Genomic DNA, 25,652 nt, shown 5'->3' on the forward strand with positions numbered 1-25,652 from the left:
ATATAAACTGGATAATTTTATGTGTCAACAAATATGTAAATTGTTAAGAATGTAATATCTAAATTTTAAATGGCCTCTTGTGATCCCAACATGCCTCCACCAGTCTCCATGGGGTCTAGGCTCATGTTCAGTTCGTCACCTATGTCACTCCAGGGGGCCCCAAAGCGGGACTGGTGTTTCACCTTACTACATTCCTGCATTCCTCTGTGTATGCTTAAATATATTCCTGTAATCCTTTCTTTCCATGTACTTTGCACTGAAGATGTTATATAAGAAAGCGCTCTGCTTCATTTAGTTTCTGTTTTCCAGTGGTCACTTTTGCATATATATATATATATATATATATATATATATATATATATATATATATACACATATATATATATATATATATATATATATATATATATATATCACACACTATATATTTAATGTTTACAACAGAACCTGATATTGTAGATAAAATTGAATACAAGACACCATTTGGAATGAGGTACATACTAATAGAGGCTGAACTAAAGGAAGAAATATATATAGAGATAAATGAAAAATACAGAAAAGTAAGATTGATGTACAACAAAATGGACTTTGGAAAACTTAAGAAATTATTTCATAATGCAAATTAGGAAAATTCTACATTAAAGAGACAAAAGGGAAAGAAAAATAGGCAATCTTGATGGAAATCTATAATAATAAAGGTGTAAATAGGTACAGGTTGACATTCAAAAATCCGGCAACCTCAGGACCTGAGGACTGCTGGCTTTTTGAAGTTTATAATTTTGTATGATGTACCCCGTATATATTTAAAGAAAATTACCACCCGTACAGTCCTTTAATGGAAAAAATAAACACTAAGTGAAAAGCAAATGAAATTTTATTATTCACGAACTAAAAATACAGTAAAGATAGTTATACAGAATTTCAATTTAATTTTAATAAAACATATAAAATTGATACTCCGAAGAATATTAATTAAACTAAATAAAATAATCCGTACTGTACTTCTTAGAAAAGAAGCTAAACAGCAGATGGGCTTTTTACACATAATTTTAATTCAAATAAATAAAACTGATCCTTCTAACAATTTTAATTCAAATAAATAAAATACTCTGTACTGTACCCTGTACTTCTTGAGAAAAGAAGCTAAATAGCAGATGGACTGTCAGGATCATCTTCATCATTACTGACAGTGACAACTGACAACATCATCGGCAACAGGAGATGCTTCAATTGATGGAGGAACTGTTGATTGTGGTGACAGCACATCTGGTTGACTTGAAGTTGATGGACACTACTGCTGCTGCTGATGCTTCCTAGCTATATTCTTGAATATCTTGTGCAGTGTCTGTTGCTTCATAAACTTGGGTATTTCGTTAATAAGTTTATCTTAGAGCAAGTAAACATTCATGATTTCTTGTGCACTTATAAAACTTCTTTGCTCTAGTCCAGCCAGCAGTTCAGTTGTCAACGCAATTACCTGAGGTGGGTGTAAAATGATGATTCTGCTGATGAATTTGCTGATCTCAAACACTATTTTCATTCTTTTTCAAAACATTTGATATCATTGGAAAGGTACGGTTTTAAGGAATATAATACTTAAATTTTATTTTAAAAGATCAGCAAAATCCAAAATGGTCGTTTAAAATGAGCAAAAACGGCTTCGTATATTGCATCAAAAACACCCACCTCAACATGAGAATTTTTCAAAACATTTAATACCATTGGAAAGGTAAGGTTTTAAGGAATATAATACTTTAATTTCATTTTAAAATACTGAAAAATAAAGAAATAAGAAAAGAATGAAAATAGTGTTTGAGATCAGCAAAAACGGTTTCGTATATTTCATCAAAAACACCCACCTCATCATGGGACTTTTTCAAAACATTTGATACCATTGGAAAGGTAAGGTTTTAAGAAGTATAATACTTAAATTTCATTTTAAAATACTGAAAAATAAAGAAATGAGAAAAGAATGAAGATAGTGTTTGAGATCAGCAAATTCATCAGCATTTTACACCCACCCATTAACCTGTCAATAGAGATTCTTTCCCTCACATTCCTCGTATGCAGTAGCCGCCTCTTTGTTTGAAGAACGTTTTTCACCACATATTGCCCTAAACTTCAAGCCATGTCGCGACTTGAAACGATATAGCCAACCTTCTGAATAATCACATTTGTGTTGCAATCCCAGCTCTTCATGAAACACTTTGGTTTGTTCCTTTAAATCGCCAGCAATTTCCACACCTTCACTAACACGAAGATTAAACCTGGTTATGAGAACTTGGTCCAGTTCTGAACATTTTCCCTGTGCTACTGACTTCTTTACATTTTTTTTTTCTTTGATCCATTGTCAGGAAAGAACTTTAAGTTTTTCTTTCTGTTTTTTAATGTCATACACAGTGGAGGAGCCATTGTCGTAAGTTTCACAAATGGTTCGCACAGACACATTGTTACTAAGTTTTTTAAATATTTCCACTTCTCTGCGATTGATAACCCATGATGTTTGCGTTTTATGCCACCTTTCTTCTTTGTTGATTCCATAGTGGGGCTATACAACAACAAATAAATGCTATAATGAGGAGAATATTGAGAAAAATGAGCAGGATTACTTGTTAGCAGGTGAAAGCATGAACCAACAGCTGATTCTGGCGTAAGCGATAGCTCCAGAAAACAGTGGCGCACCAACGCAGGAAATATGAAAATGCGCTCCCGAAATCTGTCCCGGATTTCTGAAGATTCCGGATTTATGGTTGCCGGATTTTTTAATGTCAACCTGTACATACCAAGACAGAAACAAGAGAGGGTGTACATTAAATGCTGGTTCAACAGAAGATGCAGTGAAGTGAAAGATAGAAGAGACAAAGCTTGGAAAAGATGGAGAAAATATTAAAAAAAAAAAAAAGGAAAATGGCAAATGTATGTAAACTATAGGGAAATGAATCGCCGTCCGGGGTATTGGCTGCATATTGTTGTGGCAAAGTAGCATGCAGTTGATACTTTAGGGCAGTGGTTCTTAACCTGTAGGGAATTCCCCACTAGTGGGAAATGGCGGAGTTGCCAAGTGGGGAATGACCGGTTGGACAGAACAACCACTGTCTTTTTTTTTTTTTTTTTAATCGATGTGTTTTTGTTTCTTTTTGTTTAGGTGTCTTCTTGTCGCATTTCGTGAATTTGTTTCCACCCACAAATAATCGAGTGCTTCAAAATTTAATACATTACATCCAAATGTTGACTTACTTTACAAATCACAACCATTTACAGACTGTTTTAATAACAAAAACAACCAATATATGAGGTATTGTAAGTCATGTTTGGGTAAAAGTGACAACACTGTATATTTACGTACTAAACACTGCATGGGTTAAAATCGAATTTGTCAAAGACCGATGCTGTGGTGGGAAATGGAGAGTTGGCTCACTAAATAGTGGGGAATTGGAGAAAAAAGGTAAAGACAGCGGCGGCACCAGGAATTTTTAGTTGGTGAGGTTAAGGGTGGGCTGAGCAATTTTTTGGGGGGCTAATAGTAATATGATAATACACATATTATCCTCATTTCAGAAGGGGAGGGGATATGGTTGGGCTAGCACTGATGGCTGACAAATCTTTAGCCCTGGCAATTAAAAATTCCACTTAATACGATTATTTCAATGAATGTTTTAAATTTTCAATTTGTTCATTTCAGTTGGGGGGGGCTGGCCACTTTCTTAGGGGGTCTAAAGCCCCCCCCCCCCCTGGCGCCGCCACTGGGTTAAGAACCCCTGATCTAGACCTTTGAAAGCACAAATGTATTTTGTGCACAATTTAGTATATTTTATTCTATTTTGATATAATGTGTGCCAAAGTAAGAACTTTATCTTTGTAAATAGTCAATAAGAGATAGTACCATATTTTATGTGGTTCCTTATCCTTGACAGGTATATGGTTCTATCTTCATAGAGCAGTGTCACAATGTAGGATATCTGATGAGCTCTGCACCTTGTACAGAGGATGTAGTATCAAGTTTGAAGCTGCCATTGGAACCAATATAAAATTCCAGCATTTCATTTCAACAACGGCAAATCGTGCAATTGCTGAACAATTTGCAGAAGAGGGAACATTATTTGTCTTTAAAGTATATAATAAACTTAATATAAGTTCTCTTTCTGTTTGTCCCAATGAAGAAGAACATCTTAATCCAACTGATGGGTTCAAAAACAAGGAAAATTTAGAGAAATCTACCTTGAGACTCTTGAATCCTCTTTCATATACTAAATCTTTAGCTGAGGAATTTTCAATTTACTGAACTGATTAAAAAGAGAAATAGATGCATAGAGGAGATTGTATTAATGGGTGATTGTGCTGATTTGTTTGTATGGAGCAGGAACTTGGAATTTAAGAGAGGCAGAGATGATGAGGGTCACTAGGTTGGATAGACTGAGAAACGAGAAGGTGAAAAGGACAGTGGAAGTGGAAAAGGGGGTGATTGGGCTGATGAATGATTAGTGGGATAGTTTGGACTCTTGGAAAGAATGAGTGATGAAAGATTAGTAAAAGAGGTATGGAAGATAGAGGACCAGGGAGTAAACTTGAGGGGACAACCAAGGATGAGCTAGATGGATGGGATGAAGGTGGTGTTGAGCAAGAGAGGAATGTCTGTTGAGCAAGGAAGGGAGAAGGCAGGAGATAGGGATGAGTGGAGAGTGACTTTGTATAGATGAGACTTATGCAAGGAAGGGAGGGCAAGGAATGGGGCTAGGGAGTGCTTATGTGTGAATGGTATTTTTACATAGCCTGAATGGATTTCTCCTTGTCTTCTCTCTTTTTTTTTTTTTTTTTTTTATTATTATTATTATTTTATTTTTTTTGTATGAGGGAATGGAGAGGAGGGCTCACTGATTAAGTGAGGCTGCCTTGCTGTGGATGTACTGTGTCTTGCTACATTGCCCCTGATCCAAGGTAGGATAAAGGGATGACCAATCATCCATGAGGAGCTAAGATGAGAGGGGGGAAAGGGTGGTGGATGGGAGTGGAATGGTGGCTACTTCCCTTGATATATAGATAGAACCCCATATACCATCCATAAATTCAGCAGAAAAGCAAATTGGGTCTTAATCCCTTCACTACCAAAAGGAAATTGAGGAAAGTAATAAAATAGCTTTGTGGCAATCAGAAAAAAACTACAAGTAGGGAGGGGATTAAAAGGTATAGGCTATAACTGATTTATGTTTAAAACCTTTTCTGTTTGTTTACTTCATCTGTATTTCTCACCTGAAGTGATTCTTCACTCTCGACTGCGATGGCATGGAATTAAAAGTGATTTGTGGTTTAAAAATATATTAATTGATCACTGGGAACCATTCTGTGTATATGTATAATACTTTCCCACGTGCACATACTAGCTAAATGCACTATCATAGCGGAGGTGGGTTGAACGCGATATTTCGTGTAGGTGTACAGTATGTAATTCGAGCATACAAATATAAAGTCGTACTCAACTTATATCTCTCTTGATAGCGCATTGGTTTAAGTCTCTGCAACTTTGTTACGGGTTAGCTGGGTTCGAATCCACGGCTTGTCCACGTTTCAATTTCCAACGAATGCCTCCATCGAGTGATTCTTCAGTCTCGACTGTGATGGCATGGAATTAAAAGTGATTTGTGGATGAAAAAAGATATTAATTGATCACTGGGAACCATTCAGTGTATATGTATAATACTTTCCCACGTGCACATACTAGCTAAATGCACTATCATAGCGGAGGTGGGTTGAACGCGATATTTCGTGTAGGTGTATGTAATTCGAGCATTCAAATATAAGAAGGTCGTACTCAACTTATATATCTCGATAGCGCATTGGTTTAAGTCACTGTAACTTTGTTATGGGTTAGCTGGGTTCGAATCCTCGCCTCATCCGTTTCAATTTCCAACGAATGCCTCCATCGAGTGATTCTTCAGTTTCAACTGCGATGGCATGGAATTAAAAGTGATTTGTGGATGAAAAAAGATATTAATTGATCACTGGGAACCATTGAGTATATATGTATGTATATATATATATATATCTGTTTTGGAAATCGCAGAGTTTATACTTGTAAAATTTGTGCTGAATGTAAACTTTTTAATTAAGGATTCAAAATTAATTAAAACCACACAACTATTTTAAAGGCTTAATATAGATTTCAAAGGGCCCATCCCTAGTAATGCCAGAAATATTTACTTCCATAATATTATTGATAAATATTCTAGTTTTCCATTTGTATTTCCTTGTAGTAATTTGTCAGCTGAAATGGTCATTTATTGTTTAAGTCAATATTTTGCTACATTTGGTATGCCTGCCTATATCCATTCAAATAGAGATGCTATATTTCTTAATAGAGAGCTGCAGCATTTCTTGAATAGTAAGAGTATAGTGTGAAGCAGATCTACACTATATAACACTGAAGGGGATGGTCAGTTTGAGAGATTCATGGTATTATTTGTAAATTGTTAGCAAACAATGTTGCCTGATGCTTTGCATTCTATTAGATCCTTGCTATCCATGGCCACAAGTGCTACACCACATGAAAAGTTGATCAGTTATACCCACAGATCTGCAACTAGTGCATATACAGTATCCTCTTGAGCCAGGGTCAGTATTACTTAAATGGCATGTTCATACCTCAAAATATGACCCTATAGAAGATGAAGTGGAGGTCTTTCAGTCTAATTCAAATTATGCACATATTAAGTACCCTGATGGGAGAGTCAAAAGTCCTTGTGAATCACCTGTTGAACAATCTAATTATAATAATATCCCTTCCCAAGATGGTGTAGACACTGTGAAGGAAGTTGATAGTATTTCTCAAGAGCTGATGTCTAGAATCTGTCGAAACTTGTGTGTCTGTTGTTGTTGTCGTTCCCTAGACTGTCTGTCAGAGCAGTCCCGTCTCCCCAAGGAATGCCACAACCGAAACTGAGTTTTCCCACAAATCCTTTCTAGAGTGTATGTTGTGTTGTTTGCATGCATTATTGTGTATAATTCAGTCCTCCATTATGTGTTGTATGGTATGGGGTGAAGTGTTACATCCTGGGCAGCTGTTCACAATGCAGTCATCCAGTATGTTGAATGGGTGGGTTCATACCTTGGCTGGCTACTTCTCCTATATGGGGGAAGAGGCTTTTTGTCATATGGATAGACTTGCCATAAAATCAGTACATTCTTTTAGATTGATGTTAGAATAAGTCATTTATTACAATGAATAGCAATAAAACAAAATTATTGGGTTTTCAATATATTCAAGACATACAGCACTTTCCACATGAACTTATGAGATTAAGTTTTTCCAGTTCAAGAAGTGTGGCCAACTTTGAATAAATTTAATGTTGTAACTGAAGTTCCTCTACAACAATCTATTTAAGGTACAATTACAAACTTTGTACCAAGATTTTTTTTTTTTTCCATGTCCCAATCATACATAAAAAGAATGAACGAGGAAAGGTAGGTAGGTGTTTTTAGGTGCTATTCACCTACTTCAAATACAATTAACAATTGTGAAAGTAAACCAGCTTTATGGGAAGTTTTACATACAAAAATAAACCCCTTTCTCGCACAACCATTGAATATTCTAAGTCCAAACACACCACTATTGAGAAAATAATTATGCTCCAAATGAAAAGGTTCCTAGTTTTAGATGCTCAGGTCACTAAATTAACATCAGGTTTATGTCTGTGGTCTCCGAGTTTTAAAACATGCGGAAGACAAGAAAGTAAAGCCAGCAAATAGAGACTAAAGCTCTTTACCAAATATATTCTATTCCACTGAGACATGCAATTATAGTAAACAGCACTTAAAAACCTTTTGGTTGAATGAAAACTTTAATAGGTTCCTTATTGATGTAGATTTAATTTTCTTTCAACAGTTTCCACTGGTACAGAGAGCAATCCTTTGTTTCACTTCAAAATCCTGAACAGTTACTAGCAATGTACAAAACAGCAATAGTATGTGGGGATGCAACCATTAATTGCTCCTTAATTAATACTGCATACTCAGGCATCATACACTCCCAACCAGACATCTATTTAGTCAATATCTTCAGTAAACCATAGGAAAACGATACAAGTTCGATTGCAACACTGTATACTTAATTATATCTGGGTAAAGTATAGTGTTCAAGTTCTTTTGATACTACAGTGTAGAAATTTGATCAAGACATGCCAAGTGAACTAAACTATATGTCATTCAAACAGCATTACACGTCACTGAACAAAGACGAATTCCTCTATGTAGTCTTTTTTTTTCTCCATTCTGCTTCAACATGCAGTATTCATTTCTTCATTTCAACCATCAATAAAATAATGCTTCTCATCTAGCACTTGATACTATAAGATCTTTATACCCTTTTGTGGTTACAAATAACTTAATTGAGAAGAAAAAAGGAACTGGCTTAGCAGTCTTCTGAACACTTTTATCATCAAAACATTCTATATTCTCGATCATTCTTCAAGTAATATAAGGTCACCTACTAATTTTGGGCCCCAATGTTATAAATCATATCATGATATTTCTAGTTTGGAGATTTTCAGCATTTGGGGTTGTTGCATGTGGCTGTGAATGGAAGAGTAGATAGAGGAGAATTAAATAATAAAGGGGCCCCACAACACTGCATGGGAGATGTAGAAGTTGAGTCAAAATTAAGTTTAAATGTGTTTGAGATTGAGTGTCTGTGAAGTATGTCGGTGGTTACATTGATGGATAGAGTGAGAAATATGGAGGTGAGGAGGAGAGCTGGGGAAGAAAGGAAGCTGGCAAATAGGGCTGATGAAAGATTAGAATATCGGAAGATTAGCAAAAAAGAACATGGAAAGCAGAGGTGGTTGAAGTGAACTTGAGGGAACAACCATGGATGACATAGATGGGGTGAAAGGGTCTTTGAGCAAGTGGGGAATGTGTTGAGCAAGGATAGGAGAAAGTAGGGGGATAAGGTTTAGTGGAGAATGGCTGTGTTTGGACAATATTTTGATGCAGCCTGAAGGGATTTCTCCCCATCTCTTTTTGCATGAGGAGACAAGGAAGGAAGGTAGTCTTGTAAATGAAGTAGCCCTACTATGGATATGCTGTGTCTTGCTGCATTGCTTCTGACCTAGGTAGTGGGCAGGAGACCAGGATGACCATTCATCCAAGAGGAGCTAAGATGAGAGGGAAACAGTGGGAGTGGGATGTGCCTTGGCTGACTACTTCCCTTATATGGGGGGGGGGGGCTTGGCATTCAGATGGATAGTTACAAGAACAGACACTGAGGAATGTGGAAGTGAGGCAGAGAATAGTAATGGAAAAGAGAGCTATTGGACAAGGTAGACTAAAGAATGCCGAGGTGGTTTGGGCATTTGAAAGAATGAATGAGGAAAGGGTGACAACGTGGAAAGTGGAAAAAGATTGAGGGAATTCGAGAGGAACATCAAGATAAGGTGGATGGGTAGGGTAAAAGGGGTCTAGAATACATAAGGAATGTCTATGGAGCTAAGTAGTATGTGTGTAAAAAAGAAAGGTTGTGAATGTATGAAAGAATGATACAACCCAATGGATTTTTCTTTTCATCATTTCTATGAATTATTTTGAGTGGATGACAGTGGGGTCCCTATACATTGAAAAGGTAGGGGTAAACCAATTGTGAAATATTGCATTTCACTATGTTGCCTTCAACCCTAGCAGTGCAGAAGACTTAATTCATGAAATACCAAGATAGACAGGGCATTAAAGAGGTTCTAATGGGTAATTGGTCAATTAATCAATCAATCAAATCAGCCGTCCTGAGTCCACTGCTGAACAAAGGCGTCCTTCATAGCATTCCATGATTCACACGACCGCACCTTCCTCTGGGTAATGGGTATGTACTTTGATAAGGCCACCCCTGTTTACTGGTGTGCATGAGTATATTTACCTCATTGTATTTACTTATTTATAGTATACAGGATAAGAGCTATGCTCATAAAGTCCCATCTCTACATATTGACCTTGACTTGTCCTATACAATTTTGAATTGAATAATCCTTCATCCACATTATTCCATGAGTCACTAATCCTATTTAAGAATCTTTATTGTCTTTCAGACAGTCCTTAATTTCATCTTATGGCTTCTGGTTTTCCTTTGCTCCTGCACTAAGACTAAGATCTTTATCAAGTACGTCCACATCTTTCCTGGGTCTAAACACTATTTGATCCTCTTTATTCTTTCCTCTCATGTTGGCAGTCCCAGAATATTCAGCCTCTCTTCATGTGATTTATCAGCAAGATCTATAATCATTTAAGTTGATGCTCCTTAATTTTCTCTATCTTGTTTATATATTTGTGTACTGCTGGAGTATGTTTTTTTTTTTTTTCTTCCAATCTTGTCACAGCATTAGTAATAAAAAATTGTGGGGAGATATTGTGCAGATTCTATTTGTGTTGATCCTTTTCAAAAGAAATTTGTGAGTTTTCTGGATTTCCTAGATACCGTATATACTTATGCTGGATAAAATTATCAAATGACAGACATATGCCTGGACAAGACCAGGATTCTCATTAAAGTCTGGCAATCATACTTTCTTGTTGTCCCCAACTTGCTGTTTTTTTAACCTTATTTTCACACAAATGGCAAACTGGGCAAAGCACATAAATGTTACTTACCATATTTGATGCCTTATAAGATGTGGGAGAAAAAAAAAAAAAAAAAAAAAAAAAAAAAAAAAATCAGCCAGTGTCTTATATGGCCAAAGTTCAGCTCTGGAGTAATGGCTAGTGGTATGTGCATGGCATCAGTGATTCTTTAATTAAACTGCAAAAAAATTTGCACATGTACTGTAAACAAAGAGGTGATTGAATATACACCATAAAACTTTTTTCTATGGTAATTATGTATAATGAGTCATACCTATCAGTAATTCATATAAAAGAACACCTGTCAGGAAGAAATTAAATGACAGTGCTTAACCATGCAGAAACCAAAATAATGCCTGCCCAAACTGAGGTGTATTTTATAAGTCTATGCATCTTATAAGCCATCATATACGGTACATTTGACTGGTCATGTACACGTCGCTGTTTCTATCCCTTATTCCATCACATAAAATTTGTGTGCAGTTTTAACATTATATAAATGAAAATGAAGTATTATGAGATCAGATGAATATATATATTTTTCTATATTTATTTGACAAAATGCAAACTGGGTGAGGAATGAAAAGTCTAAATTCAGATGGTCATGTTAATGTGTTGTTGCTTTTAATCCTGATACAGCCATATAAAATTCGAGTGCACTTTTAATATTACATATACCAAAAGCACTTAACCCCCTCATAAGGTGTGTAGAAATCAAAATAAATACTCAGCCTCCACCCATCCATCGTTTCTCCTATCTAAAGTCCTCACAGATGAAGGGTCATCCTAGTTCCCCATCACAATGCTACAATCAAAGGCAATACTGCAAAAATCAGCACTTTCATAGCAGGACCTGTTAGCTGGTGCTAATTTATCTGCACTGCTTTATTACATGGTGTGCAAGGATTGATGGTGTGGTGGTATTGTACTGGACTGCTAATTCAGCAATCAGATTTTCACCATGAGCCAGAATTCTGGTGGACAAAGATTTAGGGTTATGTACATTTTAGGTCACAGCACTACCCATGAATGAGACCATTTATGAGCTCTGAGCTCTCATCCAGGAGGGTAGAAGCTGTTGATCATGAGTCCAACACATGATCCAAGACCATGGTGACTTATCCCCCTCCACCCCCTCATCTTCTCTAGAAATTTATTGAGGATGCAAGAGGAACAACTTTTTGGGATGCTTTATCTCCTCATTGGTTTACCACTTCAATCTTTAGTACTCTCTTTTCCTTGCTTGAAAGACATTCCTTTTGTGTTCAATGCCCCACTGTTCACCACACTCCATCTGTTTCTGCTTTCCACACTCTTTTTATTAGTTTCCCCCACCCATTCCTTCTATATGCCTAAACTGTTTCAGCACTCTTGGACAACCCTATCTACAAATTCTCTTCACAATTGATCCATCATTGTAACACCCATTATACTTTTAAATACTTCATCTCAAACATATTTAGGCTCTTCATTTCTGCCTCCTTCAAATTCTAAGTCTCTGCATACAATTGTGGGCAAAATCATTTCCTCAATCATTTGTCAATTGATCTGATTCACGAAAACTGCTTGGATTATTTTATGGAGACCTACCGGATCATCTCAAGAGTTCTATGAAAATTTTAATTTGAAGACAATGTTCTCTGTCACACTGTAACATCAGCTGTTCAATGGCTTTATGATTGCCTGGCAATTCTTCAGATATTAAACTCATTGGAAAATTTGTGGGTCATCATAAGGAAGCATCTACAAGGAAAGAACAAGCTCATTACCACACCTAGAAACCTCCATCAGGGAGAAATGCACTTGACCTGCTAAAGCCCACCATAAGCTCATCAACTTGCTTCCTAAGTGGCTGAATGTCCAAAAGTGTTTGAAACAAATAGCAAAGTACTTGTTGAAGCAAGTTGACAATTTTTTTCTTCTTTGCTTTACACACACACACACACATATACGTAGTGTGTGTCTCTCTCTTTCTCTGGTGATGACTGGATGGCATACAGACACTTCAATGCCAAGCACAATAGTAACATCTAATGGTAGATGTAATTGATCTGTCTGGTTTACATTAAAATATGTCTTTTTCTTGATCATAATATTTGTGATTTTTAATCAACTGAACCACAATGAAGTACATTCACCCACCAAATTCTCAATATAATTAGACCAGAGCTGATAATGGTCCTATGAACCAATATTTTTGTCTCTTTTAAATTATTATTATTTATATATATATATATATACATACATATATATATATATATATAGTGTTGAATGTAAAATTGCACACCTATTTCCTTAATACTTATATCAAGACAATACAAACTAAACACCTATGCCAACAGCCCCCTTTTCCATCACAGTTACTCTTGCCACCACAAATAACATACCATAATCCTTTGGAACCCAAAAGTTACAGACTAGACCTGTACCCTGCAGTGTCATCTACTACAAATGGGCCTTTCATCACAAGTGTACAACATCCTGAAACTTAAATATGTCTTTGCTTAAATTAAGATAACTTAAAAAGTTTCTTTGTTCATTAGAGTAAACAAAGGCAATCACAGAGCAAACTGAAGAAAGTTGGTACATTCACTGCCCCCCAACCCAATCTGGCCATTCCCATTATAACTTTATCTGCTGTGATCTGTCATGGCTTATCTGGGAATGAATTATGCAGTGATGTATAATTGGATTACAAATCGTCCAATTGCTTATAAAGAAAAGAATTATAAAGATTTCTACCAAATAGTGAGCATTTCGGAACCAATAAATATCTAACACTGTATATGAATGAATTAGGTAGGCAGATTTAATGCAATTTCACTAGTAAGCACTATCTGATACCACCATACTCCACGAGATAAGGCCTCAATATCATTATTTTCAAAATAAAACTAAATATTTGCAAAATTTAAGATATGAAAAAAGTTCTTTCCTGAATATCTTGAGATTGCATACACATTTACACTGTGCACACTACTAGGTATTAAAAGTAGATTTTTCTATAATAACCAAGGTAAAAAATGAGACAGAGCCATGCCATACATAAACATGAAAAGGTCTAATACATATTTATCCCCTACAGACTGATGCTGCTAGCCTTGGCTATCATCTGCAGGAAGCCTGGGTAAAGCTAGGAGGACTGTGCACCTGTAACCACTGTACATACAATGAACTGTCTATCCTCTAACTTCCCCAGTAGTCCAACAGACTTGTTAACCCTTTCACTGCTAGTGAAATCTTTCCCCGTTATTTTGAATGCCATAAGGTGATTTTTATATAACCTGTTCAGCAAAAATGTTAAACCTATCTTCACCAACTCGTTCAATGCTAGTGAAAATATATTCTTTTATTCTGGCTACTGCTAGGCAATTTCATTCATATGAAGAAAACCCCATACACAGTGAACAGGTTAAGGTACAAGCCTCTGTCACTGAAGTCCAACTCAATGTCCTGTTTTCAAAACCATATCCTCAAGAGAAGAAAGATCTTTTGAATACTGTATCATATTGAAGGCTATACTCCAATCCCGTCTCTCTTACATGATTTGAAAATGCTTTGGGAAATAGTCTGTTGTGTGTGGTTGTGCTGTTCTCCAAAGCAAGCCACTTACTCATTTTTGTTGGGGTGGCAGTTTTCTTCTTAACCTATTTTGATATGATTCTCTACCTTTGCATCATGTAAACAGTTGTAGACAATGAAATAGTATAAATAAAATTTAACATATGATGTTAATTATGATGAAATGATTGCTGTAGAAATCATCAGTCCAATACAAAAAAAATATATATATATTAAGCAATAAGGAACACCACAGAAGCTTGCTAAAATTAACTTTACAGGACCTTCTAAATGCCATATGTTACAGGATCAATTGTAAGACATGAGTACTTTTTTTTACATTGAGCTGGGTCTTCATCACTGGAATTCATCATCTGAAATCATTTCAAAATCTTCCTCCAAATCAGTGACTGAATGTTGCTGCCTTGCAGAGGACAAGGACGTGGACCGAGGCCCTTCTTCTTCTATACTTTCGTGGTGTTGCTGAACTTGTCCTATGACAGAACTAACCAAATTTTGTCCTAGTGCAGAGAAGACACTACCTGCATTCTGGGCTAGGACTGTGGACATTATCTGTGACAGACCAGAATCCACTATCTCACTACCTCCTACTGCACGTGCTTGCCTTGCTTCCCTTCTTCTTGGACCAATATGTTCTACTTGGCTCTGGCTTTTCTCTTCAAAGGTTAGACCTTCTGCAAACTCCTCTTCTTCACTGCTTTCTCCAAAGTGTGAAGATACAAATTTCATTTCATCACGAGTATGTTTTGGGTGTGGAAGCTCTGGTGGTTCAATGTCTGGGATGTCGAGGTCATCAACGCTATCATGGTCATATGAAGGGAAGTCATTGAGACCTGTGGTGAATGACTGGGAACTGTTTTCATCTGGAAATAAAAAGTTTATATTTTAACTAATCAGAAAAATCTTTGGTCAATTTATATCTTTTGGAGAAGTGTGATTCTGATGATTTATTTTTTTCTTTTTTTTTCTTTTAAATATGGATGAGGGTTCTCTTTTTTGTTCTTACCCTGTTTAATAATTATGTACTCTACCAAAATTTTTCTTGTAAAAATTATGGCAATTTTAATGGCTGTAGAGTGGATTGTGGAACAAACTGTAGATTACCAGTGTACAAAGCCCCTTTGGTCTGGTTCACCTGAGCTATCATCTGGCAGCCAGAACAAAAGGTATAGAGTATGTCACCAAAGGAGTTAATGTGTGGAAAAAATAATATATATATATACACACACATACACACACACATCCATGTACATTTATCTTATACTGTATGTCAAATATATTTTTATCTTCTTTGAGCATTAACCTTGCTGTGGTCAGTGAGTGGTAGCTGTGTCAAGTATCTGTTGCAAGAAATGCCTATAGATTGACTACCAATTATTCTACATAGAATAATTGGCAATCAATCTACAGGCATATGCTAGTGTGCATATGTGCCCGTGCATGCATTAACTACTTGATGTCAGATCCTGGGAGCAGCAATGGACCACATATTGTCTGATCTGACCCACGGACAGTTTGGCTTGACCTCAGATATCAACTGTCAAGCCACCTGCATCCTGACCGGGGAGTCGGCCATACAATGTTACCATACAATAGCCGCTAATGATATTCTTCCAGCCCAGAGTCCTACAGTATTCTCTTATGGTTGGAAATCTAATCCCCCTCAAATAATTTTTACTATCCCTCTGTTCTACAACCCTCTTTAAATCTCTCCTTTACTACCTCCATGATTTCACCTCTTCAGAGGAATTCTGTCTCAAAGGATGCAAATGCTGATTATTGCTGATAAAAATAAATCCCAGTGAGCAGTGCATAAGAATCATAGACACACAGTTCTATCAAAAGAGCCCTTGAACTCATCCACTCCTCACATGAAATCACACAAACACAGCCCAGAGAAGTATTTTATTCAAACATCTACAATAAACTACACCCAACATATCACAATATATCCATACAAAAGCACATACATACAGACAAATCACAAAATAAACACTCTTTAACCTCTTCAATACAAGTCAAATATTTGTGTGCATATTAGCTGCCTGATGTACGATGATGCATCACAATATGCATACTATAAAGCAAAGTTACAGCTGTTAAACTCATTCTCTTTCACCCAGAATGTTTGTAACCACTGAAAAAGTGATCAAGCCTGTTCACAGAACAAGAGGGTCACTCAGCTACAACTACAAAATAAATATAATCAGGAAGCCGGCACTGGCACCTTCATATACTCACTTGCTCCTCATGACTCCTATGCAGGTGTCATCATATATTCGACCAAGTTACTTAGAAATTAACACAGCAGAGAAATCATTCTCAAAGCACACAGGAGTTTCACTGGCATACTTGCATTCAAGTCATTAGCCCACACACCAGTGCCTACACAGAATTGGCCTGGAAACAGACACCAACTGCCCAAGATGCAACTACCACATGGAAGAAACGGAACACCCTACACTCCTTCACTTTCCCCATACAGCAACACAAAATCTCTTCACTCCCATCACACTAGCTGTTGTCACCCCTCCATGCTTAAACCAAGTGTGTATTTCATCTCTTCCTCAGTCATACTGCCAGTTAATCCCCAGTGCATTATCCTCTCAAGGAACTGGTCTCTGCCACTCACTTTTCCAACCATTCACATTTTCACTTGTTTGTGTTTGCCCCACAGTTTCATTCTCTGCACCACTGATCCACATATTCATAATTATGAACTTGCAACAAGGCAAATTAATAATAAAAGGACTAAGTAAAAAAATTAATGTGGTCTACTGTGATGACCCTAATGTACTGAAATGATACACTTTTCAATATCATGCTACTCACCTATAGGTGCAATAATGGGCAAAGACAAATCTGATGGAGCACTACCAGCACCACTGCCCCTCTTGTACCGCTTGCTCCCCTTTTTATCAACTTGTTCCTGTATGACTTCTTCCACTACATCTTCTTCCTCTTCAAGACTCTGATCTTCAGTTGGATCTTGACTCATAAGAGGGACATCTAGGGCAGCTTGAGCTTCTGCTGACTTTTCCTCTGGTAAAAATTCTGCTAAATCATTGTCTAGAGACTCATGAGAAGCCTCTGCAACAGGAAGCACAAAATTGTAGTAATGAGACAAACTCCAATGCTACATGACATTATTTTTCCAAGAATATATATTACAGAAGTTATCCACACTGAGTCTACCATACCAGTTACTAGATATTATACAACTCATATGTATATGTATGTATGTATATATATATATATATATATATATATATATATATATATACAATAAAAACACTAGGAACATGTGTTCACAAATGCATAAGTAACCGCTAGGAAAAGTAAACTAAAGAAGCAGAGCGCTTTCATATAATAATGTCTTCAGTGCTGATACAAAGAAGGAATTATATAATTCCTTCTTTATATAATTATATAATTCCTTCTTTGTATCAGCAGTGAAGATGTAATTATACGAAAGCACTCTGCTTCTTTAGTTTACTTTTCCTAGTGGTTACTTATGCATATGCATATATATATATATATATATGTATATATATATATTTATATATATATTTATATATATATATATATATATATATATATATATATTAGTATCCTGTACTGGGGTTGATTGCTTAATTATATTTGGACTTTAGGAGCACCCCTGTAGACCAGAGCCAGCATTTACCCATTTCAGAAAAAAACTCCAATCACAGAGGAATGCTTGGCCACTTATTACTCTTGTTGTTCCTACTTTCTGCTGTCCCACTTGAGTATATCCTTTACTATTCCTAAATCTCCATCCCTTCATTTTACTATGCTCCTGCTGTGAGGCTACGAATGTCACCATGATCTTGCATGTGTTGCAGCAATTGCTACTGAATAAGTTCTCCATTTGTGAAAAGGTGTAAAAAATATAGATAAAGTTGATAGAGAGATCTTAAGCCCAGTCTAGAGACAGCATAAGCCCCCTCAAGGCTTCACCTCTTGATAGTGTGAGGGGGTTGATGGGTTTTGAAAATGCACACCTCTGCTGTCCATCTTGCATGACCACCATAAGTAGGTACCCATCACTGGACCCAAGAAAAATGAACATATACATAAGGAGGATGGTTGGTAGAAGGGGAGCTGAGAGAACATTAATGTGTTATGGGGAGAGTGTGGCAGAACATCTGATCACCATCTGCTGGAAAGGAGACTGAGTAAATCTAAGGTGGAGAAACAAAAGAAGGAGGGGAGGCAGAGGTGATGAGAGTACATTGAGCGCGAAGGTGAAAGGTTATGAATACTATGCAAAACATATATATGAAATGTAGTGAGAGAGGAGAAAGAGGATTAGAAAAACATAATGGGATATGTTTTAAGGGGAAGTAATGATGTGTGCATAAACTATGATGAGGTGAACAAGTGGAATGAAGAAATGAATGCAGTAACGGCAGAAAAAAGGGTGTTTACATGAGGAGGAGTGGTTACAAATAGGGGAGCCAAGAGAAGAGCAGATATGAAGTGGGGTAGGTGTTTGTTAGAATTTTGAATTTACAAGATTATTTTTTTTTAAGGAAGTGAAAAGAGTGTGAAGAGGTGAGCCTTTAGGTGTGATTTTGGGAGACTCTAAAGAGAATGACTGTAGGGTGAGTACAAGTAACTTTAAAAAATTAAAGCTGAAAAGGCACCTGGATTGGATGGATATCATGAGCAAAATGTGGAAAAAGAAATAGTAATACTGGAGTGACAAGTGAAATTGTGCAATGTGTGCCTGAAGGAAGAAATAGTCTTTATGGACTGGAGGAATGCAATTGGAATTACAATCAACCACACTATAAAAGAGAAAGGGAGTATGATAGTAACAGATTTAGTGGAATTAATCAGTTCAATGTGACTTACAAGGTATAATGTGTGTTAAGAGGATTAGGAAAGGAACAGATTATGATTGAGTAAGAGCAGTGCAGGTTTGGGAGAGGAAGAAGGTGCACAGATGTAGTTTTTGTGGTAAGACAAATATGTGAGAATTATTTGGAATAGGATTTATTCTTTTTTAGGGGGGGGGGTTTCATGGTAGGATCAATAGAAAGGCTTTGTGGAGTGTCTTGTGAATGTATGGAACAATGGGAAATCTGTTGAAAGAGATAAAAAGTTTTGATGCGAGTGGCAGGACATGAGCAAGGGCTGGTAATGGAAAGTAAATGATTTGAAATGAATGTCCGTGTCATAGGTATGTGATGTCATGGTTGATCAAAGTCTATATAAATGAAATGGTGGAGGAGGTTAAGAAAGACTGCTGGGCAGAACTATGGAAGAATGTAAGAAATAAGCCAATTGTTGCTTGCAAATCACACAGCTTATGACTGATTCTGGGAGAATGAATTCAATTCAACTGTTGCTAATAGCCCCACAACAGTTGACAATGGTTCTTGTGTCCTCCCACAGATCTCTGGGACAATACCTTGAATTGATGTACATATTGTACTAGTGTGGGACTACTTCTATATCATTAGATGAACATAAGGTGGGGAGCAGTTACCAGCTGTCAATTCTCCATGTGTTTAAATGTGGAGGAAATACAAAAATGATAGCCCAAATTTTCCTTCTATTTTAAATGTGACCAGGCTATTCTAATAATTTCTGTTAAAACCTCCTTGATATAGATGATGCTATTGTATATCTCAATTAATCCTTTCAGTTATGGGTGTCATTTATTCCTGAATTCTTGCTTTTGCCAAGTTGCTTCCTTCACCTCCATGACATATCTATGTAAAGTGTTTATATCCTTGATTAGCTCCTTCCAACTAAAGTGGCACTTTTCTACTATTCTGGCTACTGTCAGGCTATATTATCAACTACTGTGATATCCCCTTGGTAGCAAAGATGTTGAAGTACTGTATATACTCCAACTGTACATACCCATGACGGAATTGTCGCCACGTAGAGCTGCACGGATCTGTGCTACTTTGGTATAGAAGCTGGTGGGGATGATGTGGATCAGGATGCCAGGTCCTGTCATGAGGAACATGAGGGTTGCATATACAAGGACAACCCCTGGCACCAAGTGACCCACTATCGCAAACATGCTCAGACATGTTGAGATGAGGGCACAAAACTGGAAGGGAGAAAAAAAAAAAAAAGGGAATATTTAATTCATATAGTATTTGACTTCAAATTCATGTGCACTAATGCTGGAACAAGAACAAAATGGTTAGTTTAAGTAAAACAAGCTATAAATATGAAAGCAAAATAATATAAGAGATGACTAAATTGCATCTTTTTGTAAGCTGGGGGAGATAATCAAGAATAGGTACTTAAAATAACATACGGAGAAACAATGTACGGGATTTTTTTTTGTGTGTGCAAATTCATGCACATGTAAAAAGTGTGTGGATATTCACCTGCATACATATACAGTACCAAAAGCCTTTTTCCCCTTAATAAATGAGGTTGCCAACCCAAAGCTACATTCATCCAAAAACTTATTCATTGTTCTCCTTTTAATACCTGTAGGATGAAGGGTCATACCTGACTACACTAATCATGTCAATGACAGTGCAGTAAGACACAGCACTTCTACAATAGGCCTGATAGCCTGAGTGATTTATTGGATCCGGGACATAATCCCTCCCGGACACAATCCCCCCGCACAAAATACCTCCAGACAATATCCCTCCAGGACACAATCCCTCCACAAAAGTGAGTGGGCTGGACAAAATCCCCCCTAATTATTATTAAGATTAGCAGCTCTCCCATTATATACCATCACATGCAAAGCAATTAACACCTTACCTTACCGAGGTGCTAATGAATACAGTACAGACATTCATATACTTGATTGAATTAATAATTTATGAAAAAAAAATTCACTACTACACCTTACAAACATATATGAAAATATTATATATATATTAAAATACATAAACATATACTCACATATAGTCAAATATTATATGAGAATATATATTAAGATACATTAATATATAAATACATTAATATATTAAAATACATAAATAAACATACACTCTAGGAGGGATTTTGTCCAGGGGGGATATTGTCTTGGGGGGATTCTGTCCAGGAGGGATATTGTCCGGAGGGATTTTGTCCGCGGGGTGTTGTGTCCAGGAGGGATTATGTCCGGACACCGATTTATCATGTTCTATGGCAACACAATACACTCAAGAAATCTATGAAGCAGACAAATAACGACATCTCTTCAATACGCATAATTTCTTTATCTGTTTACAACCACCCTCCATTCACTCCCATCTTTTGCACTTTTTCTTCCTTGCTTGACAGACATTTCTCTTGCATCCAGTAAGAATGATCACAATAGCCTGAACACCAATAAAGTTTGCCTGACTGACTGTATGGTATCTGTTTGTTTCCTGCGCAACGCCGAATAGTATCAGCAAACCAGTAAACAAGGGGACATCCCAGAATGCATAATTTCCCACAGCTTGTACTTCGTTGCCAATAAATAGAATATTCCCCATATCACGCCGAAGGGCATCCGAGGCAAAGGAATAGTTTGCTGAGGATAACGGAGGGAAGTATAGAAATCCAAAAGTCATCAATAGTCTTCTTTGTGAGGACTACCTAACACTAGCATCGGTATGATTAGCAAGGGTTTATTTTTACCTCTTGCTGAGCGCGAACGGCAACATCGAATTCCGATATTTATTCTACTTCTGCAGACAGGTGCAAACATCAACAATGGTATAGTCCGCCCGACGCGTCGCCGACCTTCGCCGCTCTTCTCAAAAACAAGTCTATTCACTTGCGCCCAAACTGACCCAATTCCGCCCCGGGTTTATTTACACCGCGCAAGCAACGCCGGTGAAAAATGAAGACATGGCTGAGAAGAGGACACACCGCAATAGGTACTTCTATAAAGGATAACACATATGTGCTTTAATTGATTCTGGGAAACATAATAATCGTAAGAAAACAGGAATAGCCCAGAGGCTGCCAGACACCGCCAGGCATTGGTCAGCCATAGTCGGCAACACATCACCTGGCAAACTTTGGTTAGCGCTCGTGTGAAAACAACAACAAAGCCACTCGGTGTGCCTTGCCAAAGGTGACGTAAGAGGGTGAATAAACCATTCACCCTGGGTACTACGGGAAACTGTACCTGCTGATGCTGACAAAATCATCTGAGCAAGTACCATCTCCCCATTACTGGGAAAACCACGTATTCATAAAAAGCGAGGGAGAAACATTTCGACAAAGATGCAAAATAACATCTACACGATGGTAAACGAATATCAATACCCGAAGGCACCTGGAGAACTTAAGACACAAAAAAAAAAAAAAAAAAAAAAAAGTAAGCAGAGGCCGAGACAAACTCCAAGAAGACCATAGCTTGCTCTTTAAGGCTCTTCACTCAACCTATGGAGGAAACCCTTTCACACCCATCGTTGTCGACATAAACCATTCTCACAATTGCAGATGCTGAGGGAACAAAGTTTGCACTTGCAGATACCGTCAGAACTATTTACATACGTGTAAAAGCGAGGGCAACCATTTTAACATCCGAAAATGATGGAAATATCAATATCGCACCCGAAGACAATGGAGGTAATTCGGTGCCCTCAGAATAGCAGAGAATTGTCAGGAGGTGGCAATCCTCGGGAGAGACAGAGAAAGAGAGGGGGGTGGGAGTGAGAGAAGGGGGACAAAAGAGAGAACGCACCTTTTTCATACAAACGCGCATTTTGACGGCCATGAACACCCACCTTCACCTACCCAACTCTCCTTCACTTTATTTAGATCTACAGCCAAAATGGACACCACTCCAAATAAGCGGATGTCGTAGAACCCGTTTTCTTTGCCAAGGCTATTGTGTAGAAAAGGAAGTCTGAAGTTGGGGATTCGTCACGGTCTTGGATCTCGTTTCAGACGCGTGGTCGTCAACAGATATTATCAGAGCTGGGCGCGTTACCACCGGACAGGTAGCGTTACCGAAAAATCTGGGGGTGCATTTCCGTCAATGCGTTACCAATTTAAATTTCCTTAGAACAGTCCGCGATGTGTGTGTGTGTGTGTGTATATATATATATATATATATATATATACACACCGCTCTAAGGAAATTAAAATTGGAAATGCACCCCAGAATTTCCAGTAACACACCACCTGTCCGGCGGTAACGCTCCCAGCTCTGCATATTATCCCGGATGGGAACTCCAGTGTTCATAATGAACGATTTGTGGACAATGCTGCCTTACGCACATGCCACATATCTATATCCTTGCTCAATAGGGACAGTGACAGCTTGCAATGATTGTGGAAACTTTATCGCGCCATGAACGCGACGCTAGTCGGGTGTGTTTGTGCGCGCGGGAGGGGGGAGGGGTCGGAGTCGCCCAGAACAGTAAAGATGGCGGCATGCTAGGGATTTCTCGTTAGCATGCTACTTACATTTGCTACTTCGGTTACAATAATCTGGATTTTTGTGATAACACCTTAATGTGTCTAACATTCGTATTTTAGGTTTAACTTCTCTAGTTCGTAATTCAGTTTCTCATACTATGACGCAAAAGTAATTTGACATCTGGAAATTTAAAAAAATAAAATATCGCAATCGAAGTAGTTTCTACTCAAAATAAACAGAAAAAACAAATAGCATGCTAACGAGAATTGCCTAGTGTGATGCCACCCTTAAGAAAATTGCAATACAAATCTGTGTCAACACGCTGCCACTGCTATAGTGTCCCCTAATTACACATATCTTAACTGTACATAAGATTGTTAATCTTGATCAAATCATTATATATGTCTATTATAAATAATACAAGTCATCCTCATATGAGATACAATATTTGGAATATACTGTATTATTCATAATATACATATATAATGATTTGATAAAGATTAACAAATTTATGTACAGTTAAGATATGTGCAATTAAGGGGACACTATAGCAGTGGCAGCGTGTTGCAGCAAATCCACCAACCACTTAATGAATATTCCCTCCTGTGACATCAACATCACAACCTCTCTCCGAGTATGACAAGTACAAACTTTGGGGCATTATTTTCAAGGTTACTTGGTAATATTTTCTTACGGTATTTTCCAACAATTATCGCTCACGCTCTGCTGCCTGTAGCCCAATGGTCAAGGGAAATGAGGAACAACGGTTGTTGGACTTTTCACAAACATGATCATAAATTGCGTACTCAATGTAAATACACAGAAAAAACTAATATTACGGTTTTGCACAAATAAACTTAGAATGTGGGTAGCCAGGTATAATATAGTACGGAATAAGTACTAAAATTATTTTCGGTATATTTGCCACTACCACGTGTTCTATTTACACACCTAGTTAAGAGGACAACTAAACGGATTTAGAATATCCAGGGAGGTGGGACTTCGGCCTAAATGTCCCAGACTTAGAAATACACAGTGTCTGGTACCTCGGCCGCGTGTTAACATAACAATTCAAGAATTTGGGCAGGCCTGGGTTGGCAGGCGGACCAGGCAGCGCAATCGCGCCCCAAACGGCCACAGGATCGAATGTCGTGTCGGCCAGTGACCACAAAACGCTGCTCTTCCTGTAGAATTATACCGCACGGGTTTAAGTGAAGCCATGATTGAAATGTGGCGTGTTTTCTCGTTGGCATATTTCTTTTTTTGCGTCAGTTTCTTTGAATATTGCAAAGGTTACACGTTTGCGTAAACGGACAGAGAATATCGACGTGAAGAGAAGAATGGTTCCATCCTTCTCGTTACCAAAGAAACCGTGGAGATAGAATATTATGTGTGTGTGTGTGTGTGTGTGTGTGTGTGTGTGTGTGTGTGTGTGTGTGTGTTCAAGTATGGGCGACAGATGAGTGGCAAGGTGGTGAGGTAAACAAAGAAAAGTGTTGGAGTTTTCATTCCCTTACTTTTCGTCCTTACCCGAGGAAGTCCTAGTAAGAACGGAACGTAAGGGAATAAAAACTACCTGTTGCCTGTGTTCACCTCACCACCCTGACACTCATTTATATATATATATATATATATATATATATATATATATATATATATATATATATATATATATATATATATATATATATATATTACGCAGTCCGAAGGGATTTCTCCCCCTTTTTTTTTTTTTTTTTTTTTAGCACGAGGGGACAGAGAGAGAGAGAGAGGGGGGGGGTCGCCAATGAGGTGAAGCGGCCTTGATGTGGATGTGCTGTGTCCTACTATATTGTTTCTGACCCAGGGCAGTGGGCGGGATACCGGGATGACCCATCATCCACGTGGAGCTAAGGTGAGAAGGGGGGAAAAGGTGGTGGGTGGGAGTGGGTATATACATTTTGATTTGACTACCTCCCAGTTGAGGGGGGTGGGGTGCGTGTGTGTGTGATATATGTGTATATATATATATATATATATATATATACATATATATATATACATATATATATATATATATATATATATATATATATATATATATATACACACGTGAAGAGCTAGAGTCCAGGAACAGTGT

At 37.5% G+C, this 25,652-nt stretch overlaps 3 protein-coding genes across 4 annotated transcripts in view; 1 reads left to right on the top strand and 2 right to left on the bottom strand.

Annotated features, from left to right (window-relative positions):
• The window catches only part of LOC143029089 (T-cell ecto-ADP-ribosyltransferase 1-like), an 11,203-nt gene extending 10,810 nt beyond the window's left edge, over window positions 1-393 (top strand). The window contains exon 3 of one of the 2 annotated variants that reach the window (XM_076191500.1): window positions 1-393. This exon is cut by the window's left edge and continues 687 nt beyond it. The gene's annotated coding sequence lies outside the window, so the exon portion shown is untranslated. The other variant, XM_076191499.1, reaches the window with a different exon arrangement.
• Window positions 1-3,675, bottom strand: part of LOC143029084 (uncharacterized) — a 61,066-nt gene extending 57,391 nt beyond the window's left edge. Inside the window, exon 1 of the mRNA XM_076191480.1 lies at window positions 1,121-3,675. The gene's annotated coding sequence lies outside the window, so the exon portion shown is untranslated. The remainder of the gene's footprint in view (window positions 1-1,120) is intronic.
• A 3,558-nt stretch (window positions 3,676-7,233) lies between these two features.
• Window positions 7,234-25,652, bottom strand: part of LOC143029085 (uncharacterized) — a 93,007-nt gene continuing 74,588 nt past the window's right edge. Inside the window, exons 4-6 of the mRNA XM_076191481.1 lie at window positions 20,074-20,269; window positions 17,008-17,265; window positions 7,234-15,038 (exon numbers count right to left, since the gene is read on the bottom strand). Of these exons, the coding sequence (XP_076047596.1) occupies window positions 14,512-15,038; window positions 17,008-17,265; window positions 20,074-20,269 (981 nt within the window). The 3' untranslated portion in view covers window positions 7,234-14,511. The remainder of the gene's footprint in view (window positions 15,039-17,007; window positions 17,266-20,073; window positions 20,270-25,652) is intronic.

This window comes from Oratosquilla oratoria, chromosome 10 (genome assembly GCF_046742065.1).
Source record: "Oratosquilla oratoria isolate Oo_2021 chromosome 10, ASM4674206v1, whole genome shotgun sequence".
NCBI lineage: Eukaryota > Metazoa > Arthropoda > Malacostraca > Stomatopoda > Squillidae > Oratosquilla > Oratosquilla oratoria.